The 25463-nt window shown below is 41.1% G+C and overlaps 1 protein-coding gene and 1 non-coding gene across 5 annotated transcripts in view; one reads left to right on the top strand and one right to left on the bottom strand.

Annotated features, from left to right (window-relative positions):
• RNF13 (ring finger protein 13) overlaps nt 1-25463 on the top strand; it is a 96768-nt gene that overhangs the window by 43461 nt on the left and 27844 nt on the right. For 3 of the 4 annotated variants that reach the window (XM_066347323.1, XM_066347321.1, XM_066347322.1), the window contains 3 exons: nt 1417-1542; nt 19334-19421; nt 23768-23858. In XM_066347323.1, the coding sequence (XP_066203420.1) occupies nt 1417-1542; nt 19334-19421; nt 23768-23858 (305 nt within the window). Of the gene's footprint in view, nt 1-1416; nt 1543-19333; nt 19432-23767; nt 23859-25463 lie in introns of those variants that run through there. The other variant, XM_066347324.1, reaches the window with a different exon arrangement.
• On the bottom strand, nt 10949-11024 carry TRNAL-GAG (transfer RNA leucine (anticodon GAG)). Its single transcript has one exon. It is a non-coding gene; the product is annotated as a tRNA-Leu (tRNA).

The following is a 25463-nucleotide window of genomic DNA, read 5'->3' as shown; positions in this document are numbered from 1 at the left end:
ACTCGAACCTGGGTCCTCTGTGTCCCAATTTGATGCTTTATCCACTGCGCCACCGCCTGGTCAGGCTGCCTCATTTTTTTTTTTTTTTTTTTTTTGCCTCATTCTTTTAAAAAAAGTTTTTCCATTGATGTGAGAGAGAGAGAAAGTATCCACTCGTTTCACTTAGTTGTTTAGTTTTGTTGTGCGCTCATCAGTGTGTTCTGACCGGGAGGTCCAACCTGTGACATTGGCACCAGGACAACACTTGACTGCTGAGCCACCGGCCAAAGTTACCTTAATCGGTTTCATTATTTTTTTGCTGAATGAATATATTATAATATTTTAAATGGCTACTTTATTGATGTGCATGGTTTCAGGTGTTTGCTACTGAAAAACAATGTAGCAGGGGCCATACACCTTTATGAACTCCAGTTACGTTTCTTAAGATTTTATTTTTGATTTTACAGAGTGGGGGGAGGGCAAGAAGTTGTTGCTTCACTCTAGTTGTTCATTGGTTGCTTGTCCTATGTCCTGTCACCAGACAAGCCTGAGGGTTCGAACCAGCGACCTCAGGGTACCAGGTTGGTGCTCTATCTATGCCACCACAGGCCGGGCCGACTAATGTTTCTATGGAATAAATTTTAGAAATTCTGTACATTTTCATTGTTTGATAATATAAAAGCAGTTTAAAAATGAATTTCAATTAAAAACAAATAAATGAGACTAGTAAAAAATTAATTTAAAGGAAGTCTTTGCTTGATTCAAAAATGTCCCTCGCCTGACTGGGCGGTGGCACAGTGGATAGAGCGTCAGACTGGGATGCGAAAGACCCAGGTTCAAGACCCCAAGGTTGCCAGCTTGAGCGAGGGCTCATCTGGTTTGAGCAAAAGCTCACCAGCTTGAGCCCAAGGTCACTGGCTCAAGCAAGGAGTTACTCAGTCTGCTGAAGGCCCACGGTTAAGGCATGTATGAGAAAGCAATCAATGAACAAGTAAGGTGTTGCAACGCGCAAAGAAAAACTAATGATTGATGCTTTTCATCTCTCCATTTCCTGTCTGTCTGTCCCTGTCTATCCCTCTGTCTGACTCTCTGTCTCTGTTAAAAAAAAAAAAATTAAAAAAAAAAATGTCCCTCATTGTTGGGAAATATACCAACATGCTAACAGTGCTTGTTTTGAGGTAATGACTTGTGTATGACTTTTTAACAGACTTCAATAGCAGAAACAGAACTTATTTAAAAAAACAAAATGCTTCTGAAACCAAGTACTAATTAGAAGTTCTGCAGCTGTTGGCAGTTGGAGGGTAGGAACTATTGCCAGATAATCCATGTAGCATAGTGCACAACGCGTGGAACAAATTGAAAAGATATTTACCGAAGCCAGTTGCATTGCATTTTTGGGAGGTCTAACAGTAAAACTTACTACCAACTCTTTTGCAGGGTTTTTTGATTACTTCAAAACCCGAGAATGCCTGTGAACCAATAGTGCCTCCGCCGCTAAGAGACAACTCGTCGGGCGCTTTCATCGTGTTAATTAGGAGACTTGATTGCAATTTTGATGTAAAGGTAATGTTTGCTTTTATATTTTTTTGTTTCTGTGTGTTTAGTTAGTATCTTAAATCCTTCCTTTCTTGTTTCAGTAAGGATTTAAGAAAGTTTACACAATTCAGATTTAAAAATGGAAAGAGTGAGGACAAAAGCAAGATGAGGTGGTGAGGGCGGAAATACAGGAGCAGGCTTACGGCAGTCTTCCTCGCTTGCTACAAAATGTATTCTGAGCTTTCAGCAGCTAGGACGAAGAGGGGCACGCCATTGGTTTTATGAGTCACAGTTTTAATAAGATGGACAACAGACACATTTGCTAGGACATAAACAATTACTCCTGGTTCTAAGAATTTCCAGGTGGTTATTGGGCATCTCTGCACTGCGGTTGAGTGATGGAATCTTGCCTGACCTAATGGAGGAATGGAAATGTTAACCTTTAGTTTTGTGTCTCCAGCCTCCTGTTCCACTTCCTAGATCTGGGTCTGTGTTGACATGGGGATTTCTCTGTTGTAATAAGCTGATCCAGTTGCCTGTGTAAAGTTCGTCTTCCCCAGAGTGAGTTAAGCTGGCATTTCAGATAGTAAAACAAAAAGTGCTGGGGGACTTCCCTCACTCTCATTATTAGTGCAGCACTAAAGGAGTGTTTTTTGATACTTTTCTTTCACTTTTTACAAATCAATTTTAGAGAGAGAGACAGGAAGGGAGGGAGATGAGAATCGTTGCTTCACTTAAGTTGTTCATTGATTGCTTCTCATATGAGCCTTGACAGACAGGGGTTGGGGGGCTCAAGCTGAGACAGCGACTCCTTGCTCAAGCCAGTGACCTTGAGGCAAGCCAGAGACCATGGGATCATGTTGATGATCCCACACTCGAGCCAGCACCCTGTGCTGCACGCGATAGCAAGCCTGTGCTCCAAACCTCAGGGTTTCGAGCTGGGGACCTCAGCGTCCCATGCGAAATTCTGTCCACTGCACCCCCGCCGGTTAAGCACTGATTCTTTCAATACTGTTCTTACAGATCTGTCTTTGGACTGTGCCTGCATTGTGCCTGCTCCTTTTATTTCATAAAAGAAGTAACACCTCCATAATAACCTTATTAAGGAATAAAACTAATAACTGTAAAGGGGGTGAAAATGTAGAGCACTTTGTAAATAGTAGATACTGTTACTGTTGTATATTATTAATAAATCTAAACTCTTAATCGCCTTTAAAGTGGGAAGTAGATTAGAGCCTGAAGTCAAATATAGTCGATTTCCTGCTCTTCAGAGTTCTTAGGTTGTTTTTAGTAGTTTGAATTTAAACCGTTTTAAGATTTATTCCAAAACGAAGCCGTAATAAGTTATAAATTATTCCAAAACTCTGAAATATTATTTGGTACTTCATGAATTTCTTGCCTCTGAAAAGTGAAACATAGACTAGCTGCTGACTCCGAGGTTTGTTACACTGTTCCGAGGTTTGTTACACTGTTCCGAGGTTTGTTACACTGTTACGAGGTTTGTTACACACTGTTATGAGGTTTGTTACACTGTTCCGAGGTTTGTTACACTGTTGCGCTGTGTAATTTCGGGCTCAGCTCAGTCTTTGGTAACTAGAAACCAGAATACCTTTACTTTCTTTGTAACTTCCTTTTGTAGATGCGGATGAGAGGTGGTTCACTGTGAAACTGAGGGAAATCCTGTAAATGAATATTTAGTTTTGAGGGTGGAGCACAGCCCAGAAATGTGCAGGTGGGCTTGTGAGTCCCAGGTGACCCCGACCACCTTTCTTCCGACAGCTGCATCATTTAGTGCTGGCGCGGGTGTTTTCTCCTGGAAGCCTTACTTTCTTTCTGTCCCCTCTGGCAGAACGAGTCAACCCAGCTCGGTGTGCCACCTCCCACTCTGCAAATACCTCCTCGTTGCTCTTTGTCACATTACTACTTTTTAATTGTATGTTTCACTTATGTGAGCTTCCTGTGTTTAGAGTTCACATTTAATTTGTATCCTAGTGCACAATAGGAGAGCAATAGAGATTCGGTAAGTCAGACTACGTGGGATAGTAGTAAGCCTTCTACTTAGGGGTATAGTGTGTTCTTTATAAACATGTCCATGTAAAAACATGTAGAACGGCCCCCCTGTCCCTCCCTAGGTAGTGCCATTGGTGTCAAATTGATTGACGGTAACAATGGCAGAGATGCCTACTAATCGGCCGGGCAGCCTCGTGGCCCGCAGTCTGCAAGCTGAGGAACCGCAAGCTGAGGGGGTCGCGCTCTAAACCAGGCTGCGCCGGAGACCTGGCCCCCAGGGTGGCTAGGCTGTGAGCCCGGAGCCCGGGAATTACTGGCTGTTCGGACTCACCCAGAGAGAGGGAGTTTACTCTTCTTTTGCTTTGTCTGGTTTGGGCCCTTAGTGAAGTGGACGATGCCCGCCCACACTAGTGGAGACTCATCTTGATTCATTTTACTGAATCGAATACCTTTCTCTTCCAGAAACCCCCTCAGACACACCGCAAAATCATGTTCTGTCAGCCAGCGAGGCACTGCTAGCCCCATGGGGCTGACACACAAAATGAACCATTGCACTGAGTTTTCATAAACTACAGCCTGCTGGTAATTCACATTGTGATGTAGATACTCAGTGTCAGTCTATGTGTAAAAGGTCTAACTTGGCTTAGAAAGGACAGCTCAAGTTATGGTAGTGCGTAGGAATAAAATGTTCCATCAGTACACAAGAATAAGAGTCAAGGTCACCTGCTGAGGTCACGTGACTTGGTAAGGAGACCGTCATTACTGGAGAAACAATCGTGTCTCACCCGTTTTCTTTCTGAGGGCAGTCACTGGCGGGCAGGCCATTAGCTTTATTGCCTGTAACCTTCAGGTCAGAAATCTATGCCTGTATTTTTTGGACATTCATATTGATGATTAGATCAAGCTCTGTATTATGGACCCTAATTTACCGTTTATGTATAGTGTTTTTTCTGAATTACAAATGCATGCTCTTTGTGGATAATAAATAGTGGTTCATTTATCATATAACCACAGTTTTCTATGAATGCATGGACTTAAGAAAGGAGTTTTCCCTTTTCCTGATGTAGCAAGCTGGGATTGAGTACCGAGAGAAGCTTAATTCAGCACTATACAGAATGCTGCAGTTGTTAGTAGTTGCAAGGCTATTTTTTTTGTCCAAACTGACTACTTCAGACAGATGATCTCAGGCAAATGAGAAAAGCTCTTAAAGCTTCCCTTAGAGAAAGGAACCCTTTCCATTGATGACAGCACAAGAGAAAAGAATGAAGTAAAAATCTTTATCACGATAGTTCAAACCATTAATGGTTGTGGGTATTCTAGGGTTTTACTTTTTGTAAACTCTTTAGTTTTCCTTTCAGAGATGAATATGGTACTGTAATTAAGGAAACCTAGACATCTCTTACTTTCTCCATAACAATGAAGTGAAGTTATGTGTTAGAATAGTGGAGACGGCAGATCAGAAGCTACCCCAGTGTTTGGACGTAGATAGAGGAGATAGCCAAGCAAGACGGTGGGCGCACATTAGGGAACTGCGTTGTTTGTGCAGTCCAAAATAAAGAGCATTTACAAAAGTTTTAATCTTCTGTGGGGAGAAGCACATCTGAGCCTTTAAATTTATCTCGCCCCGAAGAGACACAGCAAAGCCTGCATTCAGAAACAGAACTGGGGACACGTGGGTGTCCCGAAGGCCAGTGAGAACTATTGATTACCTGCCAGCTGTTCTGAAAACAATCACTTTTACTCACACTGGGAACTGGAGCCTCTGAAAAATCAGGGTCCTGAGAAGAAAAGCAAAACAATGTTATATTGTTTATTTTTGCACAATGCTGTTCTTTACTGTGACAAAATAGAATTCTTTGGAAATATTAGTCCTGGGTATTTAAAGTTAAAAAATTGCTGGCTCTTGGATAAATAAATTATGGCTATGTTAAATATCAATATTAATATTAATTTTATATTAAATATTTAGTATTTAAATAATTAAATGTTTCAGTTAGAAAAATGACTTTTAGCATTCTGAGGCAGAGTTCTCACAAGGATTATATTAGTATCCCAGTGGGAAGTACACTATTTAAAAACTTTTGTAAAAATATCTGGTTATTTCAGGAACATTAAGATAATCATGTAAACTAGAATTTTTCAAAACTGTACACATTTCTTTTTTCTAGCCGAGTGAAGATTAGTTGTCAGAAACCCATCCACCATCCATTGTCATTACAGTCCAGGATATTTCTACCATGTGGTTTTTTGGGTGTTTTTTTTTCAGGGACAGAGAGAGAGCCAGAGAGAGGGCTAGGTAGGGACAGACAGACAGGAACGGAGAGAGATAAGAAGCATCAATCATTAGTTTTTCGTTGCGACACCTTAGTTGTTCATTGATTGCTTTCTCATATGTGCCTTGACCGTGGGCCTTCAGCAGACCGAGTGACCCCTTGCTCAAGCCAGTGACCTTGGGTCCAAGCTGGTGAGCTTTGCTCAAGCCAGATGAGTCCGCGCTCAAGCAGGCGACCTCAGGGTCTCGAACCTGGGTCCTCGGCATCCCAGTCCGATGCTCTATCAACTGCGCCACCACCTGGTCAGGCTACCATGTGGTTTTAATGCAAAGACAACTATTTCTTTGGGTAGCCAACTGACTTCATTTCTAACTGAACTCTGAGGAAGCTTGGTGAACAGAAATGGTGCAGTGCGTGTACTTCCCAATTTTATCGTTTTACGCTCTAATAATTATTTTTGAAAAAAATACAGCTGCAAAGCCGTATTTTAAGCCATTATCAAGAGGCTGAAGGGACAGATACTATTTCCTCCATGTTTTTGGGGGGCATAGACGGAGATGCATGTAGGTTGTAGATAAGGAGTAGGTCCGCCTGACCAGGTGGTGGCGCAGTGGATAGAGTGTCAGACTGGGATTCGGAAGGAATAGGTTCATCGTCATTTTCTGTTGGAATGTGACTTACAAAACTTGGTTGGGGTACAGACCCCTACTTGACCTGACTTCTGACTGTCAGGTCACGTCTGTACTTCCCCTGACCTCTCAACCTTAACCTTCAAGGATTCACAAGGCCCCATATATGGGGCAGTCAGTCTCTCCCCTTCTGTCTTGGTTTTGACCATATTCGTCATCTGTAATGCCCCCTCTGCTTGTCTGTCTAGGACACCTGTGGAACCCTTTCCTGATTTTTCTTCGAGGCAGAATGGATCACTTCTTTTATATAGCACTAATTTAATCCCATGTCAGTCTCTGTGAGTGGAAAGATAATTTTTTATATTCTACAGGTCTAATGCCTCATACGTTGTGGTACTTGGTGGATGGTTAATTAATATTTGCTGAATGAACTAATTTAGGAAACCCTAAGTGTTTACAATTAAGTTTAACTGGGTTAGGGAATAAACCATATTACTGGAACCTTCTTTGGCTTCATGGGCATTTAACTAAATGCTCTTGTGTATTTTTTTTTTTTTTTACAGAGACAGAGAGTCAGAGAGAGGGCTAGATAGAGACAGACAGGAACGGAGAGAGATGAGAAGCATCAGTCATTAGTTTTTCGTTGGTTGCTTTCTCATATGTGCCTTGACCATGGGGCTACAGCAGACTGAGTAACCCCTTGCTTGAGCCAGTGACCTTGGGTCCAAGCTGGTGGGCTTTGCTCAAACCAGATGAACCCTTACTCAAGCTGGCGACCTCGGGGTCTTGAACCTGGATCTTCTGCATCCCAGTCCGACGCTCTATCCACTGCGCCACCGCCTGGTCAGGCATGTATTTCTAAATCTAGGTATTCATTTGTCCCACAAATACTTTTCTGTAGGTCCAAATGTTTTATCAGAATTTTAAAAAAATTACCATAAACTTTTTTTGGATTATTTGGATGCTAAGGTCATAATGATAAGTAATATATATGTAACTTTTTTTTGCAAAAAATTCTTTATTTTACAGAATAGCCCTCTAGTTTCCCTTTCTAGGATTACCTTTCATTGTCCTCGGTCAGGTGTCTGGCTCATACATGGTGTCCCCAGAACTGTGCATTTATTTCAGTAGTACCAAGCAAGTAGGTATGACCTTGGGTAGAAATTAATCTCTGGAATTATCTGAAAATTATTTAATGCCATTATTTAATTTTTTTACATTTCTCTACATACAGCTACAAGGTAATGTATAGCATCTGTTATTAATCTACTTCAGAATTATGTTTAAAAGATTCCACTGAAAGAATGTGTCAGGGATACTTACTTGGTGGATGGAAATTTTTCTACCCATATATGGATTAAACAGCTTTATGCTACTATTTAGTTAATTTATTCATTTGTTACTTCTACCCTTTAACTGATAAACACATCAGCATTTTAATAATTAGGTTTTTTTATACACAAATTTATTCACTCTTAAAACAACAAAGGAAAATTCTTCCTTTTTATTTATTTATTTATTTATATTTATTTATTTATTTATTTTTGTATTTTTCCGAAACCGGAAACGGGGAGGCAGTCATACAGACTCCTGCATGTGCCTGACCAGGATCCACCCGGCATGCCCACCAGGGGGCGATGCTCTGCCCATTGGGGCGTTGCTTTGCTGCAGCCAGAGCCATTCTAGCACCTGAGGCAGAGGCTATGGAGCCATCCTCAGCGTCTGAGCCAGAGGGGAAGGGGTGGAGAAGCAGATGGGTGCTTCTCCTGTGTGCCCTGGCCGGGAGTCGAACCCAGGACTCCTGCATGCCAGGCTGATGCTCTACCACTGAGCCAACCGGCCAGGACCAAAATTCTTCTTTTTAAAAAGAATTAGGAAGGTAATATTCAGTGACAGAAGAAAGATGAAAATGGTAAAATAACATGTACTTTATCCTAACTCAATGAAGCGGTATTATTCCGGTAACTCTATTTACATATCTCTTCCCCACGCATTCTTTTGCTTTAAAGTCCAGCTATCCAGATTACCCAGAGACACTGCCAGTGGTGGGGAAAGACGCGCTCTGCAGGCAGCGGGAAGGACTGACCTTACAGGACTGAACTGTTCATGTAACGCGGATGAAATGCCCTTGGAGCCCGCGGCTGTCTCCGTGGAGCAGCTGTTCTCCTGTGGCCCCCAGTACCGGGAGGGAGGTTGGGCAGGAAGGGGCTCACTCTTGGCAGTTGTTCAGGCAGCTGGAACCGCCCAAACCCAGTGTGCGTAGCCAGGACAGTCAGGGGCCTGGCCTCAGAGCCACCAGTGTCTGTCCTGCTGTGTTAAATGTGCTAAACTCTCCGTGTTTAGATTTTATTAGCACAGGGGTTATAGTAAGTGAGTTTAACATCTGATCTTCATGAAGGAGTTTCCTCTTTCTAATATTGTTACAGTGCTTTCAAATGTTGTAATGAAGTGATGTTGATGTTAAGCGTGCCATAACGTGATTGCTTATTCAAGCTGCTTATTTTCTGACTTGTGTTTGAAAGGGTTGGGATGGGAAGGATTTTTTGATAAGACCATAGCAGACCCCAGCAATACAAGTGCATTTCCTGTTTTTATTTTTATTTTTGGATTGGGACAGAGAGATAGGAGAGAGATGAGAAGAATCAATTCATAGCTTCTTCACTTTAGTTGTTTATTGATGGCTTCTCATATTTGCCTTAACTGGGGGGCTCAGACCAAGCCAGTGACCCTTTGCTCAAGCCAGCAACCTTTGGGCTCAAACCAGCAACCGCCTAACCAGGCAGTGGCGCAGTGGATAGAGCATCGGACTGAGATGATGAGGACCCAAGTTCGAGACCCCGAGGTCGCCAGCTGGCTCGAGTAAGGGGTTACTCGGTTTGCTGAAGGCCTATGGTCAAGGCACATATGAGAAAGCAATCAATGAACAACTAAGGTGTCGCAACAAAAAACTGATGATTGATGCTTCTCATCTCTCTCCGTTCCTGTCTGTCCCTATCTATCCCTCTCTCTGATTCTCTCTCTGTCTTTGTAAAAAAAAAACAACAAAAACAAAAACCAAAGAGACCCAGCAACCTTGGGATCATGTCCATGACCCTGTGCTCAAGCTGGTGACCTGTGTTCAAGCTGGCAAGCCCAGGCACAGGCCGCTGACCCGTGCTTAAGCTGCAAGCCTCTGCTCAAGCGGATGAGCCTGTGCTCCAGCTGGCGACTTCAGGGTCTGTAACTGGGACCGGCAGCGTCCCGGGCCGACGCTCAACCCCCTGTTGCCACCACAGTCAGACTCTTGTTTCTTCAGGTAGAGCCTTTTCTTTTTGTTCCATGATACATATTTCTTTTCTTTTCTCTTGATTCCAGCCTAGAAAACTCATGGGTTTGTCTTTCTTACTTTAGCTGCTCTGGAGTTGAGCTTTTAGTTCACTGCCTAAAACACCAAAATGAATAGGCAGGCAGGGGAGGAGGATGACCAGAGGTCTGTCACCGGGTGGCGCTGAGCATCACAGTTCTTACTATAAGTGATCCACCAGTAATTTTTCAAGTGCTGGGGTCCCTGCCATTACCTGCAAATTTCCAGCCAGTACTTGCTGATGGCAGTTTTCCAGAACTTGCTGATGGCAAGTTCAGGGAGTTATTCTTTTGCTGCACACAGTGTTCCCCCATCAAACTTTATTTACAGTGGTGGGTGGGTTGAAATGAGCTTCTGTGTTAGAATGAGAAACAGTTAAGATTTGCATGGATATGAATCCTATCACGTGAACTTGCATCAATCAGTCTTCCATTTTAATATGTACCTTTTTTTTTAAGTGAGAGGAGGGGAGATAGACAAACTCCCACATGCGACCCTATTGGGATCTACCCAGCAACCCCGTCTGGTGCTGACTCTTGAATCAACCGAGCTATCTCAGTGCCTGAGGCGGATGCTCAGACCAACAGAGCCACTGGCTGCGGGAGGCAACGGGAGAGAGAAGGGGGAGAGGGAGGAGAAGAGAAGCAGATGGTCGCTTCTCATGTGTGTCCTGATCTGGGACCGAACCTGGGACGTCTGCATGTGGGGCTGATGCTCTATCCACTGAGCCAGCCGACCAGGGCTAATGTACTTTAATGCGGACAGGTAACTGGAGACCGTCGTGTGGGACCCTTTCTTAAACTTCAGTAATGAAAATTAAGTATTTAGGCAGCTATTAACTAATGTCATTTTTATTTTATTTTTATTTTTATTTTTTTATTTTTATTTTTTTTGTATTTTTCTGAAGCTGGAAACGAGGAGAGACAGTCAGACAGACTCCCGCATGCGCCCGACCGGGATCCACCCGGCACGCCCACCAGGGGCGACGCTCTGCCCCTCCGGGGCCTCGCTCTGTGGCGACCAGAGCCATTCTAGCGCCTGGGGCAGAGGTCAAGGAGCCATCCCCAGCGCCTAGGCCATCTTTGCTCCAATGGAGCCTCGGCTGCGGGAGGGGAAGAGAGAGACAGAGAGGAAGGAGAGGGGGAGGGGTGGAGAAGCAGATGGGCGCTTCTCCTGTGTGCCCTGGCCGAGAATCGAACCCGGGACTTCTGCACCTCAGGCCGATGCTCTACCACTGAGCCAACCAGCCAGGGCTAACTAATGTCATTTTTAAAAATTGGTAATAGTTCATTATAAAGTAAAAGTTTATTTTTTTTAATGAGAGAGACAGACGGGGACAGACAGGAACGAAGAGAGATGAGAAGTGTCAAGTTTTCATTGTGGCACTTTAGTTGTTCATTGATTACCTTCTCATATGTGCCTTGACCGTGGGGCTACAGCCGAGTGAGTGACCCCTTGCTCAAGCCAGTGACCTTGGGCTCAAGCCAGCGACCATGGATGGGGTCATGTCTATGATTCCACACTCAAGCTGTAGACCTTGGGGTTTCAAACCTGGGTCCTCAGCACCCATGGCTGATGCGCTGTCCACGGTGCCACCACCTGGTCAGGCTGAACGTTCTCTGTTCTTTTTAAGCATCTTCAAACTAACATGCATCAGAAATAGCTGCACATAAATGTTTAGTTAGGTTTTTTTATTTTTATAAGAGATTCTTTAAAAATCTAAACTTTTTATTAGCACACATTTAAAGAATAGAATTAACATCTTTAGTATTTGACTGTGGGTATTGAAAACTACATGTATTTTATTTCTCCTGATAACAAAAGTAACAAAATAGAAGAAGGTAAAAGAGTCTTAATCCTACCAAATTAAATACAACATTTTTTTGTTGTTTTTTCTGATTTACTTATTTCACTCTGTACAATGTTATCAAGATTCCACTATTTTGTTGTAAATGATCCGATGCCATCATTTCTTATGGCTGAGTAGTATACCATGGTGTATATGTGCCACATCTTCTTTATCCAGTCTTCTAATTTTTTTTTACAGTGATTAAAGCCTTTAAGCAAACTCTTGGCCAATACAGCAAGAATTCATAAAAGAGTAGTATCCTTAACATGTTCACCAAGTCCAAGTTGGCACCAACACCATTCCAAATCCCTGCAAATGCAACCCAACCCCAGTTCTGTCTATTAGGAGCTGTTACAAAGAGCAGGAGTCCAGGAAAAGTCCACATCCAAGAAAAGTCCGCATGGCACTGGAATTGTTGTCACAATTCTATACTTTGCAGCTCATGTCCAAGTCCCAATGACCACTGCTTCTAGCTGGTAATGATTCAGGTAGACTGGAAAAGCCATCTGCAGCTTGTGTGGAGATGGAGTTTCTGTTCTCCTCTGCCTGGAGAGATGAGACCAGGTTACTTTTCCCTGGAGCTCTGTGACTGTGGCATGGTAAAGAGAACCTTGAGATACACTAAGTTCCCACCACGCGAGTCTCTCCCGGCTGCCATTCACTCCGGGGAGCTGGGCAGCCCTCTCCGCATTTCTGCTTTTCCTACCAGTCTTGGTGTGGCTTCTTCATTGTTCCTTGGTTGAAGAGTCCTCCTAGTTTACAATGGTTTTTCCAGATGATAGTTCTTAAAATTAGTTTGTAATCCACTTTGGTTCTGGGAGGTGGATGTTGGTATGTCCGCCTACTCCAGCGCCATCTTGTCTTCCTAGTTAGGTTTTCCTAATGTCACTGAGAAAAAGATTAGTTTTAATCGTTAGGACTAAATCATGTGCCAGATGCAATAGTAAAAGTTCATTGGAAACAGGCACATTCGAAGACCTGTACACGAATGGCTGATTTTGTGATGGGTACTGCAGGATGATGTTGTTGCAGCGAGTGGGATACTACAGATCTCTGTGTTGATTGCAGCCAACCTGCAGAACATTAAGAACTGACTGTGAGTGGGTTTCAAACGTTTTGACTGCAGCCCACACTACAACATTTATTTTTACTTGTGCCCCAGTTATAACAACATACAGACTATTATAAAGTTTTATGAAACAGTACATACCTGTACTACTTCCGATGCTCTCTGGTATACAACTTTTATTTTTACATAAAAGTTTACCAAAGTAAGTTATTTTATTACCCACAATTTTCACTACCCATATGTTTAAAAGTTATTTTCCCACGTGCCAGAGATTGGCTTTCAGATGCTGCCACTGAAGTATAACATCAAGTCAGGTTTGATTGTTTCAAGTTCCAGGGATTCTGGCTTCTGTTTTCTGCTATATTTGAAACAAATAACTATGGCTTTGCATACAAATACAGATTTTGCTGGCCTTACCAAAATTTTTTCTAAAGAAACAAATTCAGCTTATCTCCTAAGCCTAACTAAGCCTAACTAAAGATACACAGTTGTAGAGTGCCATTTGTTAAAAATAAACACTCAGAACATCACCTAAATTCAGAGAAGAAAGCATGCCTCTGTCCTACCACAATAAATGTTGCACAGTTGCAGCATTGAAATCATGTACTTTTCCTAACAGTTTCTCATGGATCCTTTATAAAGCAGGGGTAGGGAACCTATGGCTCGTGAGCCAGATGTGGCTCTTTTGATGGCTGCATCTGGCTCACAGACAAATCTTTAATAAAAAAAATAATAACGTTAAAAATATAAAACATTCTTATGTATTATAATCCATTCATTTACTGCTCCTGTTCATGGTTGCGGGTGGCTAGAGCCAATCACAGCTGTCCTCTGGGATGACACCAAATTTTTATTGGATAATACATGAGTCATTGTTTGGCTCTCACGGAATTACATTTTAAAATATGTGGCATTTATGGCTCTCTCAGCCAAAAAGGTTCCCGACCCCTGCCTTATAGCCTTATTTTTTATTTTTTAATTTAGAATTCTTAGGTTTACTTCTCAGAGTTTTTGTTGTTGTTGTTTTTTAACAAGGTTGGAGTGAGGCTGAAATGATTACTATACTGATCACAAAAATTAGGGGATATCTCAAAAATGAATATGAAGTTATAAAATATGCCCTAATTTTTGTGAGCAGTGTACTTGTCAACTAGGAGCAAGCTCAGAGAGAGAGAGGAAGTGATATTTGACACAACGTTCAGGAGAAAACCAGCTAAGGTCTGGTGAAGCGTGTTCATGTCACTGGAAAAGGTCAAGTTATATTTGGTGTCTTTTACTTGGAAAGCTGGGGAAATGCACATTATTTCAGTAACATTTTTATCCTCAAAGACTGAAGTAAAATTTTTCATATCTTAGGAGAGACTGATGAACAGATAGAAGGAAATTTTGTTTTGTGACATATATCTTGCTGGTTAGGGCTGGATCGGCAGTTACCTTTTGATTTAATTTGATTAAACAAGTATTTATGTCAGTGAGATTCTTCATTATATCTAGGCTATATCTAACACTATATCTGGGCTTGAGAGATATACAAATAAACAAGGCGGTTCTTTAAGGAACATAAAGTCTGGCATTCAGGATGCTCTAGAGCAGTGGTAGTCAACCTGGTCCCTACCGCCCACTAGGGGGCGCTCCAGCTTTCATGGTGGGCGGTAGCGGAGCAACCAAAGTATAAATAAAAAGATAGATTTAACTATAGTAAGTTGTTTTATAAAGATTTATTCTGCCAAACTTAGCGAAAATCCAACATAAAGTACTTGGTAATTATTATTATATGCTTTAACTTGCTGTAATTCTACTATAAATTTTATAAAGTAAAGTTACTTCCCTACTTTATAAATCACCATTACTGTGGAACCAGTGGGCGGTTAGAAAATTTTACTAACAGAGATACAAAAGTGGGCGGTAGGTATAAAAAGGTTGACTACCCCTGCTCTAGATGTTATCAGATTCCTGTTTATCAAGTGATAATAGGTTTAGTTTTTTGATAATGTTTTACCAAATAGTGTGAGAAGATGATCTTTTGTAATTTTAAAATAATATATAAATTTTTATAAAATTAGTCTTCTAGTATTGTGATTTTTATTTATCTTTAAGTGAAGCAGGATTTTACTTCTGTCTTTTTGAGAAATGGTGAAATTAGGTAAGTTTATTAATGAACTCTGGCAGTTGAAAATTATTCTGTTTAAAGTTAATTATGAGATGGCTTGATTAAAATGTTATCAGGTTGTCAGAGTACCCAGATGGGTATTAAAAAATAATGCTCTCAAGACAAAGACTTGTGGTTTAACAAAATGAAAACATAGGTAGGTATCTTGTGGAAGTTATCGTTGTTAGTAATTCTCAAGTGTTTTTTTTTTAAAAAACTTTTAAAAAATAGCTCCATCTTTTACGTCTGTGACTTTCTCTTTCCCACAGCAGCGTTCTCCTGCTGTCCACAAAATTCAGTTACACTTACTAAATTTAAAATTGATAAAGGACATGTGTAAACAGTATAGAGCATTTCTCTCTCTCTCTCTCTCTCTCTCTCTCTATATATATATATATACACACACATATACATATATATATAATATGTTTTTAGGTAGCATATTCTATCTACTAATATATGTGTTTATATTTCCTAATTGTACTTAAATTGTCCTGTGTAGCTGTTCTGTTTTTACCCATTTCAGAAGCCAGTCATGGGTGACACATCAAACTAGTGGTCATGTCCCCGGTATTCTGCAGTAGTTCTTGATCCTTTTTCTCCTACCTTTCTACGTCAGTGTTTTAGTTTAGATCAGCGGTTCTCAACCTGTGGGTCGCGACCGGTGGGGGTCGAACAACCAAAACACAGGGGTCGCCTAAAGCCATCGGAAATACATATTTAACCCCTGTGTTTTGGTCGTTCGACCCCCGCTGGGGTCACAACCCACAGGTTGAGAACCGCTGGTTTAGATAATTGTTACTGCTTTGTGGTCAGATTCACTGATCTTTCCTTCTGTCCTGTCTAATCTTTTGTTAAGCCCATCTAGTAAACTTTGTATTGCTGATATGGTATGTTTCTTCTCTAGTTTTATTTGCATCTTTTAAAATGCATGCTTGTTTGTGTGTGTACATGTGTCTTTTCCATTTCCTCTCAGTGTTATTTATATTCATATTTTCTTTAAAATCCTTGAACATAGTTTATACTTTTGTATAGTTTATATTGTTATTGTAAATAAATACAATTATAATAAATTATTGTCTGCAATAGCTGTTTCAAAGTTCTTGTCTGCTAATTCTATATCTGTGTCATTTCTGGGTCTGTTTTTCGTAACTGATATTTCTCCTGTTTATAGGTCACATTCTCTTGTTTCTTTGAATGTCTAGTAAATTTTGATTGGCCATTGTGTTATATTGTTGAGCATCTGGGTTTTGTTGTCTTTTTTAAAGACCAACTAATTTTGTTTTGCTGACAGTTAAGTTACTTGCTGATGAGTTTGGTCTTTTGAGGCTCTTTTTGTGAGGCTCTGTGTGTGTGTGACAGAGAGAGGGACAGATAGTGACAGACAGACAGGAAAGGAGAGAAAAGAGAGGCATCAGTTCTTTGTTGTGGCTCCTTAGTTGTTCATTGATTGCTTTCTCATATGTGCCTTGACCAGGGGCTACAGCAGAGTGAATGACCCCCCTGCTTGAGCCAGCCACCTTGGGCCCAAGCTGGTGAGCTTTGCTCAAACCAGACAAGCCCACGCTCAAGCTGACGACCTCAGGGTCTTGACCCTGGGTCCTTTGAGTCCCAGTCCGATGCTCTATCTACTGCACCACCACCTGGAGTCTGAGGCTCGTTTTTTAAGTTTCAGTTGATCAAGAGTGGCCTTTGCTCTAAGAGTACTATTTTAGCTCTGCTACGAAGCTGTGTTTCTTCTAGGGTTTCCTCTGAACGTCTTGGGGGTTCATAGTAGTTTCCCCTCTCTGCCTGGTCAGAACTTGAAATTCTTATGACTCTGTTTGAACTCTCAGAATTGTTCAGCTTAAGCTTGTCATAGTTGTTTCATCCCCAGTGGGAGTGCTTTCACTTACTTACACATCTTTATTTTCAACCACAGACCCACGGAGTCCCAGTGTAGATTTCTGAAGTACTTTCCCTCCTCTGGTACTGTGGCCTGGAAATTCAAATCCGAGCCATCCCCGCTGCTTTGAACTGAGAGCTCTCTGGACAGAATGCAGGGGGAACTGTCGTGCTGTGCGCTGCCCTGCACGGCTCTGCGAGGCAGTGGTCCACCAGGCTCCTTCAGGGAGAGCCAGGGCGTGTGTGGGCGTTGCCTCTCTCTCTCTCTCTCTCTCTCTCTCTCTCTCTCTCTCTCTCTCGGACGGTATTGCACTGGTCATCCAGTGTGTGAAAGCAGCTGTTTCATAAACTCTGTCCAGGTTTTTAGTTAGTTATGGTGGAAGGGAAATCTGTATCAGTTACTCTCATGGTCAGCTGAACAAGTTCCCCATCTTGTAGTTGTCTTTTATGCCATTGATATTTGGAAGAATCCGGGCCAGTGGTTTAGCAGAATGCCCCTCACTTTGAGTTTGTCTGATTGTTTCCTTGTGATTAGATTTAAGTAGACATTTTGACAGGAATTCTACATGTGAAATATTTTTTCCTTCATTTTAATTAGGTTCCATTGTTCTGTATGTGTATTCTTAAGCAGTACCACGCTGTCTCAATTAATCTAACTCTATGAAATACTTTGAAATGGGTAAATTTGAATCCTTTATCTTGATTCAGTTTTCAAGATTATCCTGATTATTCTGAGTCTCTCGAATTTCTTTATGAATTTTAGGATTGGTTCATTTTTCCAAAAAAGCAAGTGCCAGTCGGGACTTTTATATGGGTTGAGTTGAAATCTTAGGTAAGTTGAGGAGTATTGTAACTTTAACAGTCCATGAACATGGAATACCTTACATTTGTTTGGGTCTTCTTTAATACAGTTCATTGTTTTTAGACTTTTCAATGTACAAGTCTTGTACTTATTTTGTTAAATATATATATATCTACATGTTTTATTCTTAGTGCTTTTGCTATATTTGAGATTCCCCCCTTGATTTTTATTTTGGGTAGTTCAATGTTGGTATATATATATTCTGATACATTGCCAAACTCATTTATTCTAATAGTTTATTTGTAGATTCTTTAAGATTTTCTGAGTCTGAGATCATGTCATTGCAAAAAGATAGTTTTACTTCTTTCTTTACAGCTGGATGCCTTTTATTTTATTTGATTGCCTAATTTCCCTGGCAAGAACCTTCTGGATGACATTGAACAGCAGTGTCACGATAGTAATCATTGTCTCTTTTCTCTTAGAGGGAAGGTGTTCAGTTTTCACTCTTAAGTATGGTGTTAGCCATGGGTGTTTAGCAGGTGCTCTTAATCAGGATGTGGAAGTTCCCTTCTGTTTCTAGCTTGCTGAGTGTTCTTATCATGACAGGTATTGATTTTGTCAAGTATCCTATGTTAACTGCATCCCATGAATTTTGATGTACAAGGCGTCCTCAGGTTACGACACTGTTCCGTTGGTACGACAGTGACGTAAGCTGAATTTTGCTGTAAGTTGAAACACACCCTAGCCTGAATCACTCACCTGTCCTAACACAGTTGTAAAATCATAGATCCTAAGAACACAGACGTGCTGCGGTACCGCGTGTTCTGCTGCCTGCGGTCCGCGTGCGCAGGAGCAGCGGAAGCCTCTGTTTTTATGGGAGTGAGCGTCATAAACTTGAAATGTTGTATATGGAGGTTGTCGTAACCCAAGGACCCCCTATATTTTTTTATTCTGCATGAATTACTCATAATCTGATACATTTCATTGTATTCTTTCAGCTTCCTAATAATATTAAGTGACTTTTTAACATTTCTAATAAAAATGTTGGAATAGTGAACTAAGCTAAAGGTTATATTATTATAAAATTAGGATTGACTAGATTAAAAATGGCTGCTGTTGTGAATCAAGCATCCTCTTATGATGCAGAAGTTACTATTTTGGAGTAGTAGCTTTAGGAAAGATGAAACAGGGAGATAGAACCAAAGTAAGCTACTTTAGATTGGAGGTATTTTTAATTCTTTCACAGTGTTCGAAATGAATTTTAAAGCCATCATCGTTGACACAGCTTAGAAAATGGCTTTCATTTGACTCGTTTTTACATGTTAGTCATGCTATTAATTTTTTAAGGATTGTTTTATGTTAGGAAAATACTGCTGTTATCATTCTCATTTTAAAATGGGAGGAACTAAGGAATAAGACAGGAAAATGCTCCAGCTTGTCCGATTGATAAGCGGTGGAGGTAGGTTTGAACTCCCAAGGGTTGACGATTCGAACTTGATCAAAGCACGTCTCTACCTCTTTGTAGCTAGACGGGTTTGTTGCTTTGAACCCTATTTCACCTTGTTGTTAGCTTCTCATTCCACTTAATGCCAGGAATGAAATCAAGAAGATACCTAAAGAAGTTCTTGATAATCGATTGAAAAACATCCATTTATGTTTTAAGAACACACTTGAGATCTATCCATATGTACCTATATGATATGTAAGAAGTCCTAGGTATATGGTAGAGACTTGTTGACTTATATTTGTTGAAGCTGAGGGACTTTGTGACAAAGCACTTTCTTTCTCATGACTGTTTTCTGACTTGCAGGTTTTAAATGCTCAGAGAGCCGGATTCAAAGCAGCCATAGTTCATAATGTTGAGTCTGATGACCTCATTAGCATGGGATCCAACGACAGTAAGTACAGGTATCACTTTTCTTCTCTCCTGTTTGACAGATCTTTAGGAACTAAAGCTTAGCAAGACGTTTTTTCTCTCATTTTATGTTAAAACAAAATTTCTTCTCCATCAGTAAGGTGATTCCCAATTCTTAACCCCTTTGGGACAATTTTATTCACAGTAGAATTTGAATTGACTTGTTCTTATCTGAACAGTTAGTTGTTGTTTTTTTTTAAGTTAACATGGTTCATTTTAGAAGATGTGTTGATATTTTGGTGGAAAACCAAAGCTTTAATAGAGATAAACTTGCCGAGTTAAGGATGCCATCAAAGAATTTTCGTGACTTACTTAGAGAGTCACAAGAGTACGTTTTAGACGTGAGGCTCCTGTATTCTTGTGGAATTCCAAAGCCACGTACTTGTGCTTTCTTAAATACCAGCTGGTTTTAGCCCCTTGACATACATTAGCACTCCTATAGCTCTTCACTTAAAATGAAAGTATCGTCCCTTACTTTGTACTCAATATTGGCGTGTAAGGAAAATGAGCCAGTTTTAATGACATAACTTCCTTTAATTAGAAAGTAATTTTTTTTTTTTTTTTTTGTATTTTTCTGAAGTTGGAAATGGGGAGGCAGTCAGACAGACTCCCGCATGTGCCCAACCGGGATCCACCCGGCATGCCCACCAGGGGGCAATGCTCTGCCCATCTGGGGTGTCGCTCTGTTGCAACCAGAGTCATTCTAGCGCCTGAGGCAGAGGCCACAGAGCCATCCTCAGCACCTTGGCCAACTTTGCTCCAATGGAGCCTTGGCTGCGGGAGGGGAAGAGAGAGACAGAGAGGAGGGAGAAGGGGAGGGGTGGAGAAGCAGATGGGCGCTTCTCCTGTGTGCCCTGGCCGGGAATCGAACCCGGGACTCCTGCACACCAGGCTGACGCTCTACTACTGAGCCAACCGTCCAGGGCCTAGAAAGTAATTTTTAAGCTGTGTGCCTTCACTTAATTTAGTGAGGATGATAAGAGAAGTCTGCTTTGTGGCTGAGGTGACTTTGGACCCCACCTAAGGATGAGCTGGTCGCCAGGAGAACCAGCCATGTATTAGAGCAGTGGTCCCCAACCTTTTTTGGGCCACGGATTGGTTTAATGTCAGAAAATATTTTCACAGATCAGCCTTTAGGGTGGGACGGATAAATGTATCATGTGACTGAGACAAGCATCAAGAGTGAGTCTTAGACAGATGTAACAGAGGGAATCTGGTCATTTTTTAAAAATAAAACATCGTTCAGACTTAAATATAAATAAAACGGAAATAATGTAAGTTATTTATTCTTTCTCTGTGGACCAGTACCAAATGGCCCATGACCGGTAGGGATCTGCGGCCCCGGGGGTTGGGGACCATTGCCTTAGAGGATTGGACCTTTCAGTCCCACCCCTGACCCCCAGGGAGGAGAGAGGGCCTGGGGCGTAACTATTATTATGGTGCTTCTGTAATGATGCCTCCAAAACAAAAAACAAAAAAACCCAAGATGGCCTTTTGGAAGCTTTGGGTCGGTGAGTGAGTGGAGAAGTGGGGGTGTTGGGGGAGGGCGTGTCTGCACAGACGTGGAAGCTCCGCCCCTTCCTCCTCCCTTGCCCCTTCTATCTCATCTGTCTCTCTGTTCATGAGTTACATTCTTTCCTACTAAACTGGTCATCCAGTAAGGAAACTATTTCTCTGAGTTGTGTGAGCTGCTCTAGCAAATTAACTGGACCCAGGGGGCGAGGGGATGGAACCTCCCATCCGGAGCTGGTCAATCAGAAGCACAGTGACAAGTGGATTTGCAATTGACTTCTGTCTTGGGGGGTCTGGTCTTGTGACACTGAACCCTTAACCTGTGGAATCTAATGCTGTCTTCAGCTATGTAGCATCCGACCTGAGTTCACTGGAGTTGTTTAGAGGAGAGAGAAAGAGAGAGAGAGAGAGGGAGGGACACACACACACACACACACACACATGAAATTGGTTCAGAACCCAAAATACACCACCAGCATTCATGATTAGGTAGTTTATTTTTGTTTTCCTTTTAGTACATAGCAGTAGCATCTCTTGCTAGTAAGTTCCATTGAATCATACATTCAAAAAAGAGCTTGGAGCAAAGAGCAGACATAAACCTATGGACTGATATACCACGTTGGAATGTATTTAGGACTTTATTTTTTTTATTTTTTTATTTTTTTGTATTTTTCTGAAGCCGGAAACGGGGAGAGACAGTCAGACAGACTCCCGCATGCGCCCGACCAACCGGGATCCACCTGGCACACCCACCAGGGGCGACGCTCTGCCCACCAGGGGGCGACGCTCTGCCCCTCCAAGGCGTTGCTCTGCTGCGACCAGAGCCACTCTAGCACCTGGGGCAGAGGCCAAGGAGCCATCTCCAGCACCCGGGCCATCCTTGCTCCAATGGAGCCTTGGCTGTGGGAGGGGAAGAGAGAGACAGAGAGGAAGGAGGGGGGGGGTGGAGAAGCAAATGGGCGCTTCTCCTATGTGCCCTGGCCGGGAATCGAACCCGGGTCCCCCGCACGCCAGGCCGACGCTCTACCGCTGAGCCAACCGGCCAGGGCCTGTATTTTGGACTTTAAGTAACTATATCTTCAATAGGAAATATCTGGATTCCCTGACCAAAATATATTTTTATAGTATAAGCCAGCATTTGTTTGAGTAGAACTCTTTCCATTCTTTTTTTTATTGATTGATTGATTTTTGAGAGAGACAGAGCCAGAGCCAGGCAGGAAGAAGAGTAAGCGAGAGAGAGAGAGGAGAAAGAGTAAGAAGCCTCAACTTACAGTTGTGTCACTTTAGTTGTTCATTGATTGTTTCTTATACGTGTTTTGACCGGGGTGGGGGAGGGAAGGTTGGCTCAAGCCAGTGACCTTGGGCTCAAGCCAGTGTGACCTTGGGCTTCAAGCCAGCGACCTTGGTCCTCAAGCCAGCGACCTTGGTCCTCAAGCCAGCGACCTTGGTCCTCAAGCCAGTGACCTTGGACTTGAAGCCAGGGATCTGTGCTCAAGCTGGTGAGCCCCCTCGATCAAGCCGGCGACCTCGGGGTTTTGAACCTTGGTCTTCTGCATCCCAGTCTGACATTCTATCTACTGTGCCACCGCCTGACCAGGCTAGGAGTACCAAGATTTTAAAGCATTAAAACTTTGTTTTATAAGGATTAAAGAAAAACACATGAGTGGTGGCTGATTTGGGGGGCAAGGGTTGACTATAAAGGGGTAGAAAGGAATTATTTTGAGGGGTGTTAGAATATCCTATATATTGATTGTGATAGTGGTTACATAATTATATACATTTGTCTAAACAAAGGTTTATTCAAATAAAAACTCTGGGTGGAAAAGATTTTGATTTTGTTCTGTTTTCTTTACTTGTATCCTCTACCCTTTAAAATGTGTATTTATTATTTTCAAATAAAAATAATGAACATGCATTTTTAAAGAAATGTAGAACAAATTATCATGAAAAACATAACAGAATGAAAGAAATGGGCTTTCTCTACAGCCGAATCTGTGAAATTAACTCACAGCTGAAGAAAGGCTTTTTCTTTTCTTTTCTCTCTTTTCATGTTATGTGATTTCATTTATGAAACATCCAGAAAGGCTGCTTTTTCTATGGTAACCTTAAGAGGGTTGTGTTTATTTCTCTTCCCGAGTAACGGGTAATTTTTACAATTTCTTTTGGCATTTGCACTTGCTTTTGGTTTTGTAAAATAGGTGTAGGAGTCAAATTTCCTAAGACGCCCGTCCAAACACCAAGCTCTCCCGTGAACTCTCGGGTGAGGAGGAAGTAGGAATCACCCACCCAGCTTTCCTGTGCTGCGCCTTCTCAGTTCTGCGTTCTCTTCCTTTCTGGGAAGCCGCACATGCGTGCTGTCCTTTTCCAGCCTGCTGTAAAGCGCTCTCTTTTTACATTCTTAGGCTGACACCTCTCCGGGGAATGGGTATGTGAAGCTTTTCCACTCTTTCATTTAGGAATTAAGTGTGGAAAGGAAACTTAAGATTTCTCTCTCTTCGTCCTCTTTTAGTAGTTAATTATGTCTATAAAGGATACGTCAAATGGGAATATTAAAAATAATTATATCCCAGTCTCATAGGACTATTGAGATAGCATGGTAATGTATACTTGTAAACTGGTAGCTTTCGTTACAATAAATGTAGTATTTCTTGGCCACTTGGATGATGGTGTAAATCTACAGTTGGGAATATCAACCAGTATGCAATTTGAATTGCTTGTAATTGTTTCCAATTGCATATGTTGCTATTAGAAGGAAATTAAATGGATTGTACATTAAGTGTATGCTTTTAAGAATAATTTTATTATTGCTTTATACAGTCGGTGTGCTAAAGAAAATTGACATACCATCTGTCTTTATTGGTGAATCATCAGCTAATTCTCTGAGAGATGAATTCACATATGAAAGAGGGTAAGTAATGAATATAAGAAAATAATCATGTAGATTAAAATTTTTCTTTACATTTGTGTGAAATTTGATAATGTTAGTTGTAATCAAGATTATGTTTTCATAAAGATTATGTTTTAGAATGCTATATTGTGCTGTTATCTCAAGTCATCATGATTTTAAAACTTATTATATTGTACTGTTTTCTTTGTGTGTGATTACATACTGAAACTATCTTCATGCTAGAGAGGTTAAAGCACCCATTTGCTAAAAAGATAAAAAAACATTTTTAATAGTTTAATCAAACCGTTAGTATTTAGAAACAATGTGATTTAAATTTGACATTTTAAGAGATTTATATTATATGAAAATATTATTTAATAAACACTTCAAAACAGTGTATTAAGTTACTAACTTTTACAGAGGCAGGAAGTTTGTTTGCAAGTTTAAAAAGTTTGATTTGGAATAAAAACTTCTATATGGAATCGCCCTGCGCCTGGTCTCATTCTCAAGGTAACACAGAAACAGAAGCTCACTTAGGACATAGCTGTCTCATCTAATACAGAAAACAGAAGCTCACTAAGCCACTCAAAACTTAAGGGCTTCTTCCGTGACACAGATGCCAAAACGTAGTGGGCAGAGACAGGCTTTTGACCAAGAGGAACAGTAGCAACAATGTGAATAATAAAAGAAGGAATATTAATTCAGTAGTTAGCAAGTGCCGGGCACCCATGAAACCAAGACTTGCTTTTCTTACCCATTTCATTCTCATAAGACTTGAGGTTATTCTGATCTCTTGCTATGTGTTTGCCTAAAGAGGAAACTGGCACAGTGAAATTTTATTCCTGTTATGTAGCGGGAATAAATCCATGAATATTTGAGTTTGAAAATGAGTAAAAAGAGGAGGGGAAGGTTTTCTGTTTCCTGTTTTTGCCCTTTTTCCTATTTCGTTGTGATATTTAAGAAACTGCTGACATATGATATGCTAAGAACATCTTTATTAAGTTAGGGGGATGTAATTTTGGGTGTTCTATTAAAATAGTCAAGATACTATTGTGTCAGCCCTGTTTGTGTAGTTGGTAGAGGGGAGAGACTAGTGTTTGCTTCTACCTCAATATTGTTCCCTCATTTAGAAAAATTCTGTATATTTTAATATGTATTTTAAAGAGTCTTGTTTTTAGTTGTAAAATCATACATTTTTAAATTGAAAAGTAATACATATGTGTTGGCAAAATAAGGAACAATTCAGAAATACAAAGTAATTAAATGCAGTTTCCTATGATGCCCTTCTCTAGCAACAGCTACTGTTGACAGAAAGCTTTCAATTGTTCCCCATATTTGACTCATCACACTAATTAGTGATGATGTGCTCATAAAACAACTAAAGGAATACGTAGTGTGTTGTAACATGCTTAATTTATTTAATATTGAGACACTTTCTATGTTGATACAAGCCCACACATTTTCCTATTTCAACTCTTAGGAACAGTTGTATTGTGGATTTAAAAGTTTTTCAGATTTTTAAAAGTTTAAGTAACATCTCAAATAGGATTTGAGGGAGCATCCCATAAACAAAGTATCCACAGGGGTGGGCAAAAGTAGGTTTACAGTTGTTCATATGGGAGAACA

This window comes from Saccopteryx leptura, chromosome 8 (assembly GCF_036850995.1).
Source record: "Saccopteryx leptura isolate mSacLep1 chromosome 8, mSacLep1_pri_phased_curated, whole genome shotgun sequence".
In the NCBI taxonomy this organism is placed as follows: Eukaryota; Metazoa; Chordata; class Mammalia; order Chiroptera; family Emballonuridae; genus Saccopteryx; species Saccopteryx leptura.
The sequence above is the reverse complement of the archived record's forward strand: the minus strand, read 5'-3'. Positions and strand labels throughout refer to the sequence as shown.